The sequence below is a fragment of the Vidua chalybeata genome, chromosome 7 (genome assembly GCF_026979565.1).
Source record: "Vidua chalybeata isolate OUT-0048 chromosome 7, bVidCha1 merged haplotype, whole genome shotgun sequence".
NCBI classification, from domain to species: domain Eukaryota; kingdom Metazoa; phylum Chordata; class Aves; order Passeriformes; family Viduidae; genus Vidua; species Vidua chalybeata.
The window spans coordinates 30157712-30178857 of record NC_071536.1 but is presented as its reverse complement, the minus strand read 5'-3'; the positions used below and the strand labels follow the sequence as shown (position 1 = coordinate 30178857).

Genomic DNA, 21146 nt, shown 5'->3' with positions numbered 1-21146 from the left:
TAAGCACCAAACCAAAGCAGGCAAGATGACTTTCTGAGATGAAAAATGTTTGATTAAAACACAGTGAAATTGTCTCAAAAATATGTAGCCATGTATGATGTCTTCAATATAAACCCAATTAAAAGCATGACAATAGGTTTTATTTAGAAACGTCCTGACCTTTCTCGTATGACTCTTGTCCTGCCTTCTCGTTACTTGTCATTCTCAGTCACTGTATCTTGCTTAAATGAAAAGTGTAAGCTCTTGAGGGCACAGGGCTGCATATCTGGGTTTTCTCATCCACTGTGTACAACAATGCATGCAGCAGAGACGTCCTTAAAACTGTTAAACAGAACATGAAACATTTCATCTCCAATTTTGCAACTTTACTGAATTTCCTCACAAGAGAACAAAAATACTCTCTAATGTGGATATCAGTAAGAAGCTATTTGGTCACATTAGGAACACTTAGGGTAAATAATGATCAAAGAAAAGCAGTGCTCTCCTTGGTAATGATGTTTAGTGAATCGCAGAGCAGCTCCTGGGGAAGGGCAGTGGAATCCCATTGCTTGGGATTTTGAGAGCAAGGTTGGGCAAAGCCAGAGACTGCACTGCAGGGCTCGGTGCCCCGCTGGCAGGAAGATGAATGAGAAGCCCTAAGAGTCTTCTCTATTTGTTCTTCTATGATCCTTATAAGAGAGATTGATGCTGACAGCATCCAGGTGGTGTGTCCGTGACTCAGCTGTCACGTCACTGCTTACGGCTTAAAGCCAGTGAGTCAAGGAATGAAAAACAGGTGGAAGGAGGAGGAGAGCCCTCCCGAAGTGCTCACCTCCAGCCATCTCTTCCTGAGTAAGCAGGGCCAATTGCAGACCACAGGGACACAGGAGAAGGAGAGGCAATGACAGAAGGAGCGGCTGGCCACCTTCCTCCAAGGGCAGCAGGTTTGTAAGCCCTTCTCCACACCTCATGTGGTGTGGAATAAAAGCCTGGTGTGAGTTAATGGACTTCTGCAAGCCAGAAGTGTCCATCCTGTGTGGTAGGTCTGAAGCCTACTGACTCTTGTAACTGTGCTCTGTAGACAAAGCTGTAGATGCAGTGAATATTAAATCCATCTGGTTTAGTTCCCACTAGACAGAAAAGGTAACATCACCGATGTCTGGCCACGTATTGTCATCAATACGAAGTTTACTGTTATGGATCTGATCCCACATGACTCCCAAAATTCTGTTCTGAGAATGAATTCCTCACCATTGAGGTCCTCAATGGTGACCTCAAATAGTGACAACAGACACTGATTTCTCTGCAAATCCAAGAATTCCTAGAATACAGAAACAGGCTACCTTGAAAGCCGGCTCCTAGGTTCGGGTAGCTTCTGAGACACTACTGTCTCTCTGGGTAGGTTCACAAAAGCAGTCTGCCACATCTGAGATCTAAACCTGATTTTTAATTTTTTTTCCCACTGTCTTGATTGCAAGGTCAGCTTCTTGTAATTCCAAGTAGCAGAAGGTCAATGGCATCTCCAGAAGGTGGGTACTCAACCACTTTCTCTGCCTTTGGGTATGATCAATGTTTAACTCATGGAAATCTCTCCAGGGATAGAAACATCTAAACCTCCTCAAGAAATCTGTTGTAATTCTTCATAATCTCTACCATAAACAAACAAACAAAAAAAAAATTCATAAGGGACTGACCTTAATTTCTCTGCTGCAGTTTAAGCCTCCAATTCCTTGTCTTATCCACCATGGGCAGAGAAAGCAGGTGATTCCTTCCCTTTCTGTGACAGCCTTTCACACACTTGACACAGTTGCCACTCTGCTTCCCTGGTCAGTCCACACTCCAGATGCTCAATCTATTCCACATTTCTTCATCACTTATTTTTCCCTAGAGTTCTGTTCATTCCCACTGCTCCCCCTGGACTTTCTCTGATGGTTCACATATTTTCTGATCTAAATGGCATTCTGGTCTAATCATGCAATTCATGATTTGCCACTATTTGGACTTCTCAGCCTCTCCTGCCAGCCTGCCAGCTGTCACCGTGTGCTTGTAAGTTTAATGAGTGTTCCCTATCCCATCATCAGTGCCTTTACTAGTGATCTAAGTAGTACCAGACCCAGATGCATGTGCTGGCTGTCACTTATCCCTATATCATGTGAGTGTGGCATAGTTTGGTAGCTGCCAGGAAGCTTGTGATGCATTGGCACCCTTTTGTGCAGAGTGCTAGGCAAAATCAGAAATGAAAGATGGATCCTGTCCCAAGAAATTAACAATCTAATTTTTTTTTTTTTTTTACCCCAAAAGGATATGCCAACTCCTTCCTTATCACACTTTGCATATAGGGAAATGAGACCATTCATTCTGCACACCTGTTTCATCACAAAAATGAGATGACCACTTCTTTCTGTAAGTCCCAAAAAGGTAGTTATTACCAGCATTATCAAGAGCCACATCTAAGGCTTGGTTTTAACTGCATTAAGCCTTGCTTAAGTCTAAAAGACTTTGTCTGCATCCCTCTTGCTGTCTGCTCACTCACTGCCTGCTCCACCTCAGATGCGAGTCAGGCAGCTCTTGGGTTTTCAAACCTGACTGCTCCCAGTCTGAGTGACACATCTTATGGTGACACAACTGCTGCAGGGTCTGCAGGAATTGTCTGAAAGCCAAGAGCTCTGTCCAAAGGAAGGAAAAATGGCAAGGACATAGTTATGTGAAATGAATGAGTAAAATGCATCAACTCCAAGGCTGCAACGCAAAGTAACTGAGAACGTGGCATTTTGCACCGCTTCTGTTGTGCAGAGTAGACCAACTTTTAGAAGTGCTAGATCATGGCACTGATTGTGGCAAGCAATGGGACTTCGTCTTATTTGATGGAGTTTTGATCTGCACAGGCCATTACCAAGGTAAAGTATTCCAGCCAGAAAGTCTGACCGTGTGTTTGCAAAGCACCTGTGACAGCAATAGGGGGCTCTGCTGTTGCTTGTGGAGCTGAAGAGTTAGTAACAACTCCTGTTGTTTATACGTGCAAAACATTTGGAAATAAGCACAGATCTGTGCTCTATTTAAGTGTACTTTTAATTACTTTTGATTAGGATAAAGAGGGCAATTTTCTTTTACAAATTCTCAGGATATTCAGAACATCTGGAAATTAAAGCAATTCTTTGCATCCCAGGTTATTTAGTGTCAACTTCAACATTTCTGAAAAGAAGAGAGAGAGAAAAGAGAAAAGAGAAAAGAGAAAAGAGAAAGAGGAAGAGGAAGAGGAAGAGGAAGAGGAAGAGGAAGAGGAAGAGGAAGAGGAAGAGGAAGAGGAAGAGGAGAGGAAGAGGAAGAGGAAGAGAAGAAGAGAGAAGAGAAGAGAAGAGAAGAGAAGAGAAGAGAAGAGAAGAGAAGAGAAGAGAAGAGAAGAGAAGAGAAGAGAAGAGAAGAGAAGAGAAGAGAAGAGAAGAGAAGAGAAGAGAAGAGAAGAGAAGAGAAGAGAAGAGAAGAGAAGAGAGAAGAGAAGAGAAGAGAGAAGAGAAGAGAAGAGAAGAGAAGAGAAGAGAAGAGAAGAGAAGAGAAGAGAAGAGAAGAGAAGAGAAGAGAAGAGAAGAGAAGAAGAGAGAAGAAGAGAGAAGAGAGAAGAGAAGGGAAGAGAAGAGAAGAGAAAAGAAGAGAAGAGAAGAGAAGAGAAGAGAAGAGAAGAGAAGAGAAGAGAAGAGAAGAGAAGAGAAGAGAAGAGAAGAGAAGAGAAGAGAAGAGAAGAGAAGAGAAGAGAAGAGAAGAGAAGAGAAGAGAAGAGAAGAGAAGAGAAGAGAAGAGAAGAGAAGAGAAGAGAAGAGAAGAGATGGGTTTATCCTCTTTATCATGGGATCACAGCAAGGATATCATCTTTTATCATGGAAGAGCCTCACTACAGCCAGGGATGTAGCCCAGACAGGCTGGTTTTGCAGCCCTGAGGCTCCATACAGGATCTTTCACCACCACACTGCCAAGCAGATCCATGCTGATGGAATTGGGAAGCAGGCATGGATGCTAGTGATTTACTGGCAGTGCAGGAGGCTGCTTGTTTTAATATATGGCACATATGGCATGAATGTGTTAATGGAATTTATACTGTAAAAAAATTATGTCCACACAAAGTATGGAATTACTTGGGTAGGATTTATGCAACAGGCATAAAATCCAATGGAAACATTCTAACCTTTCTGAGGCTTATTAAGTTTCCTTTTTATTTATGGAAATGTCTTAATATATGCAAGGTGAATGCCAGAAAAAAATACTATAGATTTAGTCAAAACCCAGCTCTTGTTATTTATAAACTTTCACAGCTCTATTCTGCTCTTGTTTACATCAGGAGTAAAATTATTTTAAGTCACTGGGCCCAATCCCAAATCATCTGCATGACTCTCTTGAATGGGCACCAGCACTGTGGTGGTATCAGTTGACCCCAAAGTGATGCTAAGAATGAGCAAGAGAATGTGAAGCTAAAAATGTAATTAAGGACATAAAAAAATCTGCAATTTTCCTGCTTACCCTTGTTGTATATGTTACATTAAATATACATCAAAGTAACACTCTTCCATCCTTGCCTGCCTGCAAGGAGGAAGATGCAGAGCTCCCTGAGGCCTCCCTGAGCCCCCAAGGTCAAGGATGGTTTTTACTCCTTGGTGGTGAGGAGGATATTTATCCAGGTTACTAAAAAAGAGATTACATTGTGTCTCCATCAGGGGGTAAGGCCCATATCACAGCTTCAACCAAAACTGTGACAATGCCTTTCGAAAATTACCTTCCCACAAGTGTCATGAAAATCAGAGAGGCACAAATCAGTGCTCTGGTGAGAGGAGACGGAACGTCCCCAAGGGTGACACCATCTCTGGCAGGACAGGCCAACCAAGGAAGCCACTTTCAGCCACCAGGAGTGTCACACACAGGGTGGTGTTTGCAGTGCAGAGGGAGGAGGTGGATGGAGGGAGAAAAATGTACAAATCCACTGGAAAACAGGCTTCTGTTCTTCATCAGTCTCCACATCTTACTCAATGCGTCTAAATCCCACACAGATTTCATCCTGTACTTTTCCATAGCTGTAGCACTGAAGCCTGTTCATTTCTTACAGACACTAATGAATGCAACCTCAAAACACCCCCTGAGGTCAGCTGGGGTTACTAACTGGAGGTGACAATAAATGAGCTCCAGCAAACCTTGCTCTGGTGGTTTCCAGCACCACCTCAATCTGCTTCAACTTCTCCCCAGAGTCACTGCTGCATGGCTGGCAGAGAAGAGCTGGGGCTGGCTGAACTGCCCCTGGCTTCCCAGCCTGCATCCCAAAACCAGGCAAAACAGCACCAACCAAGGCTTGGAAAAGAGCTTATACATCATCCCAAATCCCAGTGTGTAATGCTAATGCAGGAAGAAATCAAATGGCACCAGGCAGAGAGTCTCTGGCCTTTGGAGACCTTGCCCCTGGAAATGAGTTTGAAGTGAAGCACTGTGTCTTTTCCTCTGATTTTTAAAAGCCAAGGATTTTTAAATCTTCCTGATGAGGAATTGTCCTAGTTCCATGAGTCAGGGAGAGTTCAGGATGGGGGCAGACAGCAAGCAGGGGAATTGGAGTTCTAGAGCCCAGATTTTGCCACTCTGGATGATGATGAGCTAAATGCTGTGCATCCTGCTGGAGAACCAGCCCTGGAGAAGGCTGGTTCAGGCTTTGTCAGGGGTTCTGCCTCACACTGAGGTCTGTCAGCTACACCAAATCTAACCCCTGTCTCTCATTTAACACTTTAAACACTGCACTCCACACAGCTCCCTACAAGAGCAACCCAGCAAGGTCCATCCCTCACCCTGGGAACATGAAGTGCCCCAGGACACACTCCCCAGGCTGTGCCCAGCATCCCAGTGGCATGGGCAGGAACAGGGAAAACCTGGTCAGTAAAGGTGTCTCCCATCACCCTCAGCACTCAGAGGCTCTGCTGGGTGCTGGCAGAAGCCCTCAGGAAGGGAGCCACTGTCTGTCTCTCTGTGATGTTCATGTGACTGAGATTTTTCAGGCTTATCACTTCACCCAGTCTGGGCCTGTAAATGAGGGTGATACCACCTGGAGAGCATCCCTGCTGTCAAACTTGGAGCTTCCACTCCAAAGCATGGAGTTTCTTCTAGGCAAAACATCCATAGCAACTTCTATAATGTGGATTAATTATCTGCATTTCTCTAAATTTATTCCCAAGAATAACTATATTCTCTGAGCTGAAAATTTACATTGATACCTGTAAGCGAGATAAGGCAGAAGCATATATTTATGAAGCATAAATATAAACATATAATTATCATGTTTGTACCAACTCCAGGCTGAAAAACTTCCTTCAAAAGAGCTAATGTTTAGTAAAATTATAATCCAGTGAAAACCTTAATCTTATCATGTTCAGACATCTTAACTAAACATCATAGTCTGTATTACTTAGAACAGGGTAAGGTTAATTTCCATATCACTCTATATCTCAGAGAAATCGGAAAACAATGTTCATATTTAATTTATTCTTCACTCCACTGAAACTCCCTTTCAAATCAAATCAGTGTTAGCTGAAAATAGTGCTTTGCCACAAAAAAAGCACATTCAGATTTGTTCTGCTTCCACCATTTCAGTTATACTTTTCACAATTATTTTGAATGACGCCCTGCAAATCCTACCTTGTCCTACAAAACCGCATCAGCGTCTCCCATCTCTCTGAACTCATCTGTTCTCCCTTTGCCATTATCCCATCAAACTCTGCAACATGGTCATCTCTGCCTCTTCTATAATGCACACTGACCCAGAATAAACAGAGGGAAAATATCAGCAAATGTGATTCTTTTAACCGGGATCTTACATGAACTCTCTAAATGGTGTCTGATGCAGTGCATATGCAGGTCTGACTTTGAAAGTGTCATTTAGGGGAAATCCCTGGAGAATTCTCATCCTCTGAGTCTGCCAGCACTGGCAGAATCTCACTACAAACACATTTAAACAAATGGGGGGGGCATGATGGCTTTTAAAATTCCCTTTCAGGACTTCTGCAAAAGCTGTGTTTGCCTGCTCAACAGATATAAAAACGGAAAAGGAGAGGGGGGAAATGTAATATGTGATTTGTCTGCTTTACCAACAGTTTCAATTGTTTGTGGGTTGCAGCTGACATGGTGGTACAGCCCCACATGGGGATGGAAGGGGCTTTTTGCTGCAGATGCAGCATTGCTGAGCCTGCAGAGCCACCACGAAATCCCACCTCAATTCCTCTCCCCATTAACAGCAAAACATGTAGAACAAATGTTCTGGAAGGATATAGTGGGCTTTTCTTGTTGATCTCACAGAGCAGTTGTGGATAATACGATGTAAAATTGAAGTTCAGCTGTTACAAGGGTGTGAGATCAGGTCCTCACATCAAGTCTATCTTGTCCCCACTGCTCTGCTCCCAGACCCATTTGATGTCTTGCTCGCTTGCTGACACCCAGGTGGAGTGTGGAGACCTCTTGGCTGGTTTCAGTACCATCCTTGTTATTCATCACACAGACTTTGAGACTTTAGGCAGTGTTTGACAGGACACAAAGCCAAGGCAGGCACTGCCTCAGTTAAGACAGGGACCATGACACTTCATTGGCCACTTTAGTTCCACAAGGTTAGGCTCAGCCCCACAGACAGGCAGACACAAGACAGAGCTGGGACAAAACTGAAAGGAGGATCCTCAGGAGGAAAGGTCCAAAAGTTTTATGGTCCAAATCCCCCCGTGTTTTTGCCTCCTGGTTGTCAGTGAGGGGACTGAGGGGCAAGGAGCACACAAAACACTGCTGCGGGTGAGAGGGAGCTGGGCACAGGTAAACACAATCTACCAGCAGTGCTTGCAAGATGCCACAGAGAGACAGAATCCTGCTGTGGAGCCAGCACTGGAGAAACTCTCCTGGACTCGAACACTGTTTTAAGCAAGCAAAATCCCTGTTTGGCTGCTCAGGAGAGCGTGACGTGTCCAAAGGCTGGCAGCAGCACCGGCTGCACGTCACAGCCCCTGCACGGAGCCGCTCCAGGCTCCCTTTGAGCGACAGCTCTGCAGTGAGAGCTGAGCTGCACAACCCGTCCTCAACACAGATACAAAAACAGAAACAAAGCACTTCAAATTTGTCATAGTCTTTTCTTCATCTCTGCCTTGCACTTTGCTTTAGCACAGCAATATCTCCAGGGTCTCCTGATAAACCTCCCTGGGAAGCTGAGCCTCCTGTACCACGGCCGTTCCCACCCCATGTCCCCACTGCAGGGATCCTGGCCCCAAATCCTCCTCTCTTCTCCATAGTGCCCGTAAGAGTTGTGAGCCTTAAATGAATGCTGATTTAAATGTTTTAATTACCCTTAGGGAGTTCCTGCTTCTAGTTTTATTAATTCATAACAATTTGGGTCTCTTTGCATATTAGCATCAGCGCTGCCTTACACAGTGGCCATCGGAGGTTGAACTTGTCACAGATGCATCCCAGTGGCATACCAGTAATCCTTTTCCAAGTTAATTGGCCCGGGCGTGCTGCACACACCATTGCATAAAGCTCTGGGTTTACCTCTCTGGCAGGGTCAGCCAGAAGCTGGCTTTGCTCCCGGGCTGACGTCCCCACTCATGGGCCCCCCCGAGCCCATGTCAGACACCCCATCACACTGTCACCAAGCCAGCCAGCACAGCAGGCAGCCTGCAGGGCTGGGTATCAGCATGAGTGCACACAACTAAAAATAGTCCAGAAACAGTGAAACCAGGGTGTCCACCTGGATACCAAGGAAGCGACCTTCCTCCTTCCAGGGATCACATGCAACCAGTGTCTCTGCAGAGTGACAGAGAAAAGGAGGATAATTCAGAGCACCCACAACACTGCTGTGCTCTGGGGGAACATATTTCTCAGTCACTTGTAGAGAGACTCAGACACCAAGCCTTTAAATCAGGTGCTTAGCATCACACAGCATGAATATTCTGTATGGTTTTATTTCCTGTATCCACCACTTTGTTATGCAGTAAATAATTTTATTATGTAGCTCATACTAAAGAAAAAACGTTTTATACAAAAATAGAGCCAGAACACTTCTTTACACATCTCAGTCTATTCTGCATGATAAATTTGGCTGGCTGAACCTCCACTTCCAGCTGCAGAGACCCCAGCCTTGCTGCTGGGTCTCCTGGGGTTTAACCAGAGGAATTGCATCCCAGCTGGGGTGGGCTGACAGGGTTGTCACTCCCCAGTGAGACTCCCCTGGTGTTACACATGCTGAATACTGTACTTTGACATCACACCTCCACTTCCTCAGCATCTCCAAACCCATATAGTGCCAGGCAAGCTGATTTAAGCTTTTAAGTGTCTGACTGAAATGGTTTTCTCCTCCCTCTCTGGAGGAGGCAGCTTTGCTCTCCATATAAAGGCACAAAGTGGTATATTTGAAACACACTAAAGCACATCTAGAGGTGAACTGCATATTATCCTATAAATTGGGAATTAAAGATTCTTAAATTCTAACCCAATAGCAAAAAGACAGCAAATCCATGAAGAGATGCATCCTCTTTTCTGTTTCTGAATACATTATGCTTGCTTAAACCCCAGGCAGTGCCTGGTAATCACCCCAGCTGTGTTTCCAGTGGTATCAGCATGTCAGTGCTCATGCAAACACACAGAGCTGGGCTCCCCAAAGCTCCAGGTGTCTGCACAAGGACTGACCAACTCCCCTGCCACTTGGCCAAGCAGCAGCATGGCCTGATGAGTTTGCCACAGCCAAGAAGGGAAGGAAAGAGCTGCACTACAGCCCTGGATAGGGCTGCACTGCATCCCTTCCATTCCAAACCCACGAGACCTCGGGTGAATCCCCTGGTCCCCGTCCATGCCGTGAGACCCAGCGCAGGAGCCGAGAGCTTTAAGGGCTGTTTCAGTCACTCTGTGCTCGTGATGCTCAGCCATGGGGATCCTGAGTGGCACAGGTTAATGGGCTGCCCACATTTCCCAATCCTCATGAGCAAACACTGCCAGGAATGATTACTAGCCCCTGACAAAGGTCGTGCTCTATCAGGGCTCTACGCTCATTGCATCAGGATGTGTTTTCCTTACACTTGCATGCAGCTGCTGAAGCTCCATTATTTTCATGCATTTTATTTCTGACACAGCTTTTTTGCTGGTAACACCCAGGGGCTGGTGAGGAGAGGAGAGGAGAGGAGAGGAGAGGAGAGGAGAGGAGAGGAGAGGAGAGGAGAGGAGAGGAGAGGAGAGGAGAGGAGAGGAGAGGAGAGGAGAGGAGAGGAGAGGAGAGGAGAGGAGAGGAGAGGAGAGGAGAGGAGAGGAGAGGAGAGGAGAGGAGAGGAGAGGAGAGGAGAGGAGAGGAGAGGAGAGGAGAGGAGAGGAGAGGAGAGGAGAGGAGAGGAGAGGAGAGGAGAGGAGAGGAGAGGAGAGGAGAGGAGAGGAGAGGAGAGGAGAGGAGAGGAGAGGAGAGGAGAGGAGAGGAGAGGAGAGGAGAGGAGAGGAGAGGAGAGGAGAGGAGAGGAGAGGAGAGGAGAGGAGAGGAGAGGAGAGGAGAGGAGAGGAGAGGAGAGGAGAGGAGAGGAGAGGAGAGGAGAGGAGAGGAGAGGAGAGGAGAGGAGAGGAGAGGAGAGAGGAGCAATTAATACAATCAGGAGGAAAAACAATCCTTCAAAATGGAAAGCAAAGTTGAAGGAATGAGTGCTTTTAAGTTACAGCCTGTAAAGCCCAGTGCTGGGGTGCCAGCATATCCCAGGGACTCCTCTCATATTCATGCAGCTCCATCTAACCTGCTGCTGACCTCACCCTCCCCATGATCATTTTTCTAAGGATCTCCATTTTGTCCCTTATCACTTTCCTCTCAAGTTTCTTCCCTGTCCTTTCATGCTATTTTCCCCTCCCCTGGCTGCAGGATGTGATGTTTTCCCTCTCTGCCTGCTCTCCAGCAGCAGCAGAGCTGTTTGTGTGGAGTGCTGGTGACATATTGTGGCTGGGCTGGTTAATCACACATATTCCCAAGAGCTATCAAAGCTGGTTGGATTGGAGCTCTGAGCTAACACAAAATACTCATACTGCCCCCCAAAATCTACACAAGCCAGGGGGGTGCTCTGGGCTCAGCCCTTCTGCCTGCTGTGGTTTAGGGTTGAACTCTGAAGGGTTTTACACCACTAATCTATAATTACATACATGCATGGAGTGTTATTTAACACACAATCTTGACTTCAAAAATATTGTGATTTAAGCTTGAACTTGATGATATTTGCATATAAATATAGACCCTGGCTTTGTGTTTAAACCGTGTATCAGTGAACAGAGTGGTGGGGCCAGCCTCTTAGTGCTCTCTTAGGCACTACAAGTAAGATAATAGTTTAACTGGCATCATTACACTGATTTAAGGCAAGAGGAATTCCTGCATGCTAAAGCATATGCAAAAATTGCAAGCTACTTATTCATTAATTGTTATAAATTGTTCAAGCCTGCATTTATAAATTTTACAAACCCAGAGCCTAAATATACCTCACATCAGCAGGTGGAGGGCGGTGACAGCACCTGCAAGTGCTTCCAGCAGATCATATTCAGGCTACAGAATAGCTGCACAGTGCTAGCCAGAAAATATTCAAGTCCTTCCTTGTGCCCCCATGCCAAACGACGTTTCAGAACTGAGACACCAAGTAATTTAAATACTGTCAGTTTATGCAGCATCTCAGTTATCCTTTAGTAGTATAGTTACTCTTTTCTCAGAAGAGAGTGGTGTCTAATCACGTCAGGATTTTCTTAAGTAATTCTTCCTCTGGGTATAGAATATTTTTTTATACAGCAGCAGTGGATCTATATGGCTTTAAGAGGCAGATTCTTCTAACACTCAGGGCCTGGCTTAGAGGAGGCTCCTGAACTGATTCTGTCAAGAAGTGTTTGCATTTTCTTCAGGGCAAGTTAGAAAAGGGAAAAAACCTAAATGCGTTTTGACATTTGTATTTGGAGTGTTATCTGTCAAATATGCCAGGACCAGATCACAAATTTCCTCAAGATTGTCGTGGCTCTCCCACCTATCAATAGCAATCTGGAGCTCACACAGGATGCAGGCAGAAAGGCACCCTGATAGAGTGCATTGACAGATTTCACATTAGGATGGAGGAGGAACAGGGAGCAGCCAACAGCATCTTAACAACTGCACATGGGTCCTCTCAGTAAGTGAGGTCTGACAGGGCAGCTTGCAAAAACCAGAGAGGAAACAGAAACCAGAAAGCTGCCCAGGGCCAGGGCTGCACTACCTGGAGCTGATCAGTGGCTGATCACCACATGAGTCCCCATCCCTTCTCATCCCTTATGTTTTCTGATGCTCTGGGCAAAATTAACTCTGTCGGAAGGCTTGACCTTTCACTTCCTATTTATATGTTATTTTGGAGCAACTCTGCCAGTCCCCTCTACTCTGAAAGCAGCTAGGGGCATAGGGACTATGCAGAGAAAGTCAAGCAATGCCACCAGGGCTGAGGGATGCTGAGGAGCAGAGAGGCCCCAGGATGGGCATCCCCACCTCCTTCAGAGCCACAGTCCTGGGAAGGGCTGCAGCACTGGCCTGGGTACCTGCTCCAGCAGGACAAACAGCACTTATGCAGGACATCCAAGAACAGCCTTGCATGTGCCTTTCAACACCAGTGGCAGCAGAGGACAGAGGCTGCTTAGATTTTACACTGCTTCACCTCTTTAGTCCTGCAGGTTGGTTATTGCTTTTGCTTCTACAGCTGACATTACACAAAAGCCCCAGTGGCCATGGGGACATGACCATTTAGGACAATTTCTGGTACTCCAGCACATCAAGTCAGACCTTTTCAAGGTGATCTGCCAGCTCTGCCCCTCCATCACACAGCACATGGCTGTTTCCAAAGCACCCTGGTCTAATATTCTGGTTTAATACCATACAGAGAAGAGATCAGCAGGTCCCAATATCATATGAAATTATAATTCACTCTGTGCTGGTTGCACTCCTAGGTTTAATGTATTGGCACTGCTTGCTAAACTGAGGCACCACATGTTGTATTAGCTGCCCTGATTGGTGGATGCACAAACTGGTGGCACATCGTCCTCCAACATCAGAGCAAAAATGCCAGTGAAATGTAGTGCTGTGTAGAGAGATGTGAGCTGTTCCCAGGTGTATTAATAGTCAGGCTGAACTGGGGGGAAAAGGTACTGGTCTGTTTGCTGCTGAATATTCTTGAAATCCTGTGTGGTCAAGTGGTGCTGGTCTGTTTGACCACAGGTGATGTTATCCTTAGCAAGGGCATGCTTGTCCCAAAGTTTTTCAAGGATCATCAATACCCTGAGTCCTGCTACAGGTGCTGTCAACTATTTTATTATGGATGTTTAATCACTGGTGGTGAATTACCCCTGGTCTTCTCCAAACACCAGCACGTACCTGTAGCAGAATCTGATTTTCATCCCAGACAGTGAGCTCCCAGGTAGCTTTGATTTCCATAAGGTTGTCCCTGCATCAAGAACACCTTTCAGTCACATCCAGACAGACAGGCACAGGCTTCAGAAAGAGTTTCCTTCTCTCATAGTGAATTCTTCTCCAGAGCCAGGGCAAAGCCCAAAGGATATATTTGGCAGTGGGCTGCATTTTTCCAGGGTTTGAGATGCTGCTTGCAATGCAACATTGCAGGAGGCACCACGACCCCCTGTGCCATGTGACATGGAGCCTTTTGCATCTTCCTTCTCTCAAGGTTTCTGGGGAAGAAGCTCTACAAAGCACAATTCTTAAAAGTAATTGATGCTGAGCACCAGCCTTTCCTTTCCTCCCGTTTTCATTCCAACCTGGTCCCGGTTGCTCCTGTCCCCACAGCTTCTAACTGCACACAAACACTAAGTTTTTGTAATTCCTGCTCTCCAATGGGCAGATATATTAATCACTGACACTGTGAACAGGAATCACTGGCCATAACAAGACTGATGGAGTCCACAGAGGCCAGGTGGGACAGCGGGTGGCATGCAGAATGACTCTTAATATAGCTGCCATCTATTTCACAGCATTTGTAGATTAGAATATGCTACATACCTGAACAATTTACTAAATTTAAGGGAGTTTCAATACCCATGTTTTAGCTGTAATTCCGCTATCCTATCAAAACCTAATGTCTTCTGAATCCTGTATCACTGCTGACATAAACAGTTCCCATTTCTCCATTCAAAAGAGGAAAAAATAATACATCAATAATAGGGAATATAAAAGGTAGATTTATTTTTTAGCATGATCAGGATTTCAGAGCCAGGATTTAGAAATGGATGCAAGTTCTCTGGCATGGCCCTATCGCCTGTGCTGCTGGGGAAACATCATTGCACAGCAGAATAGAAACATAGAAACACTTCCTTATTTTATTTATTTTGGAATCAAAGGGGCTTACAGCACATTAACCCCTGGGAATAAAATGTACATGGTAGTAAGGGCAGTTTAGCAGGAGCAGCTCTGGAGAGGAGCAGGGACACTCACTGAAGCAATAAAGCCAGACTGCCTTGGGCAGGAGCAGCCCAAGCTCTGGAACTCAGCCCTGGAATTAAACTCAGTGCTCCTGCTCCACAAAGCTCTCAGCTCATCCCCCAGCCAGCCCTGCACCTCCCAGGACTGCCCCAACATCAGCCCAGCACTGGCCTCCCAGCTCACCCAAACACACCTGGGAGATGTGTGCTGGCCTCCAGAGAGATGTGTCAGGGATGGGGAGTGCACAACAGCCTAAAAGAAAAATCAGGACCAGGGCTGCACATTTTAGGACTCCTCACTGTCACTGAACCCAAATACCATCTTCTCCCAGCTGCAGCAATGGCTCCATGCCCAAGATCCCAGGAGCACGACTGATCCTATAACTTCAGGAACTCCTTTCCACGGATCATCAGCCAGGCTGAAAACAGTGCTGACCACCATGAATGCTCCACATGTCCTTCTGTCCACCTGCAAATAAACACAGTGCAAGTTCCATTTCAATATGAAATAATGCAAATAAGACAACTCCAGAAGATCTCAGCAAGATCAGCCCAGGACATGCCATAACTACCTCTAGTGCCTTACTAATGGGTCAGAAAAATATTTAAATCATGTGTTAGATTTCTCACTAGCTACTTGCAAAGCAGATCAGTGGGAAACCTGGGGTCTGCAGCCCATCAGGGAGATACCAAAAAGCCAAAAAGCACAGAGCTTTTTCCTGATAATGAAGAGCAGGAAGAGACACCATAGGGGATGTCACCACTGAGCTGAGCTGGGGACTCAGAGAGCTACTTCAGCATCTGCTTGAAAATACATTAAAGCTCTTCCTCTTGATGGACACATTTGCAGTATAAATAGTTGTGCCCTCTTTATTTCACTCTGAGGTTTAATTAATATATAAATCAAACACTTATAAAATTCACAAATGCTTGGGAAGATGTAAAATTTAATTAGTTTGCCCACACAACTCCATATGTCAACTGTTAGCTCAATTACTCTTTGCCATGAAATACTGACTGCACTTTCCCATATTACTAATTTCCCTCTATCTCAAGTCATGCTTAATCAACACCCTGAACTCAACACACACACATTTGTGCTAAATTAAATATTCAGCACAAGGAGCAAGAACCTCTTTAATGAAACCACAGCTGGATTTTGCTCAGAAATGAGATCCTCGTGCAATATTAGGGCAGAGGATATCTGGGGTAATCCCTGGGGTGTGGGATGCTCTGGGATGTGCTACCAGACGAGCTTGCAGGACATGCACTACCCTGCTCATGTTCTTCCATGGAGCACTGGAGGAAACACATCCCTGTCTGTGTTTCCTTGGGATGGAGCAGATGCTGGTGGGGCAGGGCCTGGAGGAGGTGAGGGAGGCTGGGAATGAAGCCCACGGCAGGGAGGCAAGGAGGGGCTGGCAGTGGGTGCACTGTGATCAGCTCAGGTGTGTGGTGTCACAGTGCAGGTGTACAGCAGCTAAAGATGGGGCCAAACTACCACTGTACCCATTAAATATGCATTAAAAGCACACTCAGGTCAGCCCCCAGTCTGGCAGTGACAGCCAGTGCAAATGAGCACTGACGCTGCATTTATTCCTATTTCAATATCCTCAAGAGACAACAAAATGTCAAAATTATCATCTGGAAAGAGTCCAACAAATTCTCCATCCTCCTGAAGCCCCTCCCTCTCCCCCTCCCCATGCCCAGGATGAGGGCTCTGATAGCCCCTTGGCTATCTGTGCCACGCCGTGCCAGTGTGCCCGCAGCTCTCTCCTGGCCAGCCATGCCACAGGGTGACGTGGGAGTGACCTTGGCTGGCTCATCCACAGCGCCCAGCACGCCCAGCTGCTCCCAGCACACAGCCAGGCAGTGGCCTCCCACGGGCTCCCAGATGACCCATCCCACAGAGGACGGATCCTGCCTGCCTGTGGGGAGCAGGGGGACACGGCCATAACGGTGTCACCGTGGCCAGTGGGACTGTTCAGTGAGGAGGAGGATGCTGGTGGCTGGAAATGCTGTGGCAGAGGGTGCAGCAGCCAAGTGGAAATTAAAAAAGCTGCAGGGGGATGCACTAAACCATTTTGCTGCTTTGAGGAGAACTCCCTTGGAATAAAGATGCTTATAACTCTACAAAATTACTGTAAATTAAGCTCTTATTTTTCCCATTTGTGCTACTTGCTGGTATATAATTTTCCCATTTGTGCTGTGAATACAGATCATTCATTTTCCCTAAAACTATTTTCTTGCTGATTTTGCTTCCAGGAGTTGGTGTGGGAGCACAGCCTGGACATGAGCACTGCACATGAGCTGCCAGCACTGCCTGCCCCTGGCAGGGGCTTCTGCTCAGAAACACTTGCACCAGGCTTTGACAGTCCTGGAAATATTCCTTCCACTGTCCTTCCTGAGGAAAGGGTCTACATGTCACTGGCCCCTGGTTTGCTCCCAGGGTTTGTGTTTTCTTTGTCCCTATAAGGAAGGAGCTGTAAGACTTGCTACCAGAGCTGAGATGATGCTGGGAAGCTCTAAGTCTTGGATCAAGATTTACCATCCATAGCCCAAATCTCCCCTAAGCCCATTAATTAAGAGCCCCATTTCCCTGTGACCATCACAAAAAAATTGTAATTTTGATGGTAAAAACACTTTGAGGGTAGAGTTGGGGATTTTTATAGCTATCCTATATAAGCAGAGCTGGAACCCATTATACTGGAACCCATATTATACAAAATGATTTTATTCCTCAAACTTTTTTCTTCAGGCAATCAGCTTGTTTCTTTAATTCAAATTAGATCTTCATATTCAAGTCTCATTCTAGTTAATCATATTTTTCAATTAAATTCAATTGTCTGTGATCTCCCTAACTTCCAATGCTTCCCTGCATCTCTAATGCAGGCAAATTTTGCATTTGTTCCTTTTACTTTCCTTTTTTTTTCCTTTTCTCAAGCTGGTAACATTTTGCTTAACAAAACCAATTTCCAGCAATGGGATCAGAGCAGAGCCATGTTTTGGTCTGATCAGGTTTGCATTGCCCATAACACAAGTGGTGGCTACTAAAACAACACTGCTGGGAGAGAAAACATGTTTTTTACAGGCCACCTGCCTCTGCTTGATGTCAGGATGCTCGTGCTCCCCATGGTCAGGGAGGAAACTCAGAGTCACAGGGCAGCAAGCCTGGGACAGGCTCCTGCATCAGCAGGTGGAGGTGGAAAACCTTGTGGTTAGAGATCCAGGAACATCCCCCTGCTTTTTTAAATATCCCTTCAAAACACAGCCTTTATGCATTTACACCTTCCAAAGGGAGAAAAGGAAGTGTTCCATGGAAAGCATGGTGTTAAACATGGGTTACAAGTACCTGGGAGAGCTCAGAGCAAGCCAGGCTGTTGATTTCGTGTCTGATATTCAGTGCATTGCAGCTCAGCACTCTGGACACACGAGCACAGCTCACTGCCCCCATACTGGACCCAAACCCATCCCTCCTGCAAGCCATGCACCAACTCTGAAGTCCCACGAGGCTTCTGCAGTCAGACAGTACCTCCTGGACAGGATGGGGACACCTGGGCAAAACCAGGGCCATTCAACAGACAGGGAAAGCAGCTGACAAAAAGAAGGAGAATTTTTAGGACAGTTTCTGCATATCTGTGAAGCACCCAGGGAGCAGAAGAACCACCTTGGTGGTGAAGCTGACACTCATCAAGAAAACTGTTGGCAGACAACTGTGGGCAGACTTCAGACAACACTTGCTAAAGAGGTCATAGAAGAGAAACTCACAGAATGGTTTGGGTTGGATGGGACTTTAAAGATCATATTGTTCCAAATCCCCTTGCCATGGGCAGGGACACCTTCCACTAGACCAGGTGGCTCAGAGCCCCATCCAGCCTGCCTTGAACACTTCCAGTGATGGAGCACCTACAGCTTCTCCAGGCAATCTGTTCCAGTGCCTCAACACCCTCACAGTAAAGAATTTCTTCCTAATACCTAATCCAAACCTACCCCATTTCAGGATAAAGACAAGAACACAGCAGCAGCCCAAGGATAAACCTCTGCACATGGAGGTGGATGTGTATTATCAGCTACATCTTTACCTGGCTAGTTCTCTGACACAAGAGGGCAAAAGGCACTCCTGTCCTACCCAGTAGCACAAGACCTGGCATTTGCAGGGAAAATGCTCCTGTGGGATTTATTCAGTTATTGCTTTAGGGGTGTTTGCTGCTTTCATGCTATAGCAAAGTCTGGCTGTTTCACCATCAGTGTCATCATGGTGCTTTCAGTGCTTCTGGAAAGGTTACAGGAACCAGAGGACCAGAGATCAGGTGAGAAATTCAGTTTCCACTGCCTTTTTTAAATACTAATAAAATACTAATAAATGCTAGTTATGGTCAAAAAGCCAGAAACAGCCCCCAAGTGTATTTTGAAGACAGAAATAGAGCAGGCAAAGAAAAAAAAGGCCCCCAGTTTTATTATTTTCTATAATCAGACTATAATTGGAGAGCAGACGCTGTCTGTAGCACACTGCCATTGGGGACTCTGGTTTTCTAATAAGAAATCCATGAGGGAATTAGATGCTGTTTCATTGGTGTTCTGGCTGATTTAAGGGATGCACCTGGAGCCAGAATTCATGCCTTCAGTTGCTGTACTTCACCAAAAGCAAAAAATGTAGGTGCCACTTGTAAATCCCTGCAAAAATTGGGTCTGCGGTGGCAACAGTGAGAGTCCCTTAATTATAACAGTGTTTTTGGGAGCCGTGACAATTGGGAGTTTCCGGTGTTCTGGAAATCAAAGTGGTTTCTATTCTCTTCTTTAATTAATCCAGGCTTTTATCTGCGAAAGTGGAGATATATTAAGGTTCTGCTCTAGGCAAAGGGCAGTGATGCTTGTGCAGTCCTGGCAGGGTGAAGCCACTGGACCCCCAGGACCTGAGTGACACTGCAGCTTCCCTGGCCTCCAGTTCTTGATATTTTGAGGGATGAAGGGGAAAGACCGGAGGGTGACATGCCTCGAGCAGGACCCACCACAGTATGCACATATCAGGAGAGACCTGCTGCACAGGGGTGTGCAGCTGTGTACCCATGGCAGGGGACACACTGCCTGCCTGCAGCAATTCAGCAGATAACAGACACCAGCATTTATCACCTCCCCACATGGGAAAGGGTGAGTCAAGCTGCACAAAAATCGCCAAGATTGGTATAAAATCATGATTTTTTTTTTCTGTTCAAAGGAAATTATTGTTATAGGTCCTTTTATACCACGATGGGAAGGGTTGATTTTGGGAGGTTTTCTAGGGCTGGGAAATCACACTGAAAGTCCATGTGACTCCTAGAAGATGACAACAGCAGTATGGGATTTGTGGTAAAACCATGAATGCCTCCATGAATGTGAGCTGTACATACATGGATGGCAGAGAGGGGTTTCCAGCTGTAAGTAAAGCCTCCAGTTGACAGGATGACCTCAGTGCTCAAAACAGGAGCACTGTCACCCACCAGAGCAGAAGGTAGCACAATGCAATTAACCCATACAGCTAATTAATCAAATCCAGCCCCGACAATGTTATCAAGGAACTGCCTGGAAATTATTCGACATGTCAAAGTCTATTTTTAGATCAAATAAATCCAGACCCATCCTGGACAACTGTGCTCCAGTTTGGGGCATCTCCACACTTCATCATTTCCCTGCAGAGAATTCTGCTGCAAGTACCCAAACCACGGGCTCGGCCCTAGAGCCGTGCCCCAGAGCAGCTTTGTGTTGGATTGAACAGTTGTCCCAGAGAGAAACTGAATTTCTACATCCACCTTCCTGGACTTTTGGTCCGTTTTCTCCTTTTTCCTACTAGGTGGCGCCTGCATGACAGGCGGAGACGAGCCCCAGCGGGGAGCATCTCTACCAGGTTTCCTCCGTGAAGGGCCGATAAATTGCACTTTTCCCCGAAAAGCCAGGCGGTTGAGAAAGAGAGAACCTGCCGGGAGCTGATTAGCAGCAGGAAGCCCTTTTCTGGTAGCGCCACGTTAACTGTGCTTCCCCAGGGGCGCTGCCAGACCCCCGGGAGGGAGGGGGATAACGGGGGGCATCCCGAAGCTGCATCCAGCATAGCCCAGGTGTGCACAAGCCCTGTATGGACACTTCCAGCCCAGACATCCTGCTGAGCACCCTGGCAAGCACGGTTCTGGCATGGAGGATGCCGGGGCTGAAGTGTGTGGCACATTCAGCCACAGCTCACCTGAAAAGCCTTGTCAAAAAAACAGGCATTTCATTCTGGATCACCAGCAGCAGACATGCAACCGATGGCATGACTGGGGTGGCTACAGACCAGACTCAGCCACCATTGCCCCTACACAGCTTTCAGGGGGGAGAAGGGCTTTGGGGGTCCAGCCCACCCCTCCCTACTCTGGGAGGGACACAGCAGCGCTTTGTCATGCCTGAAAACTGCCCCCAGGCTGCTTCTCTCTGCCTGCTCCCTCCTGGCAGTTCCATGAGCTGTCAGGTGTCAGCATCACTCCCAGTCCTTCTGGGTAACCCCAGAGAGGTCGAGTGACAGCATGAGCTACCACTTCTTCACCCAGCAAAGACACTGTGTGCCCAGCTCTGACTTCACAGAGCCATCACAGCTGCCCACATCCCACCTTTGCAGTCCCCAGATCATTCCCCTACACGAGCTCTCTGTTTCCCAACTGTGCCAAACTAACTCACTGGCAATAATTAACCATGTTATCTCCACACTCCACCTCCATTGTACA

General features: G+C 46.4%; 1 protein-coding gene across 4 annotated transcripts in view; it reads right to left on the bottom strand.

Annotated features, from left to right (window-relative positions):
* Positions 1–14187: 14187 nt before the first annotated feature.
* C7H2orf76 (chromosome 7 C2orf76 homolog) overlaps positions 14188–21146 on the bottom strand; it is a 52043-nt gene continuing 45084 nt past the window's right edge. For 2 of the 4 annotated variants that reach the window (XM_053947286.1, XM_053947288.1), the window contains one exon: positions 14188–14887. In XM_053947286.1, coding sequence (XP_053803261.1) covers positions 14705–14887 — 183 coding nt within the window. In that variant the 3' untranslated portion in view covers positions 14188–14704. The remainder of the gene's footprint in view (positions 14888–21146) is intronic. The other 2 variants (XM_053947287.1, XM_053947285.1) reach the window with 2 other exon arrangements.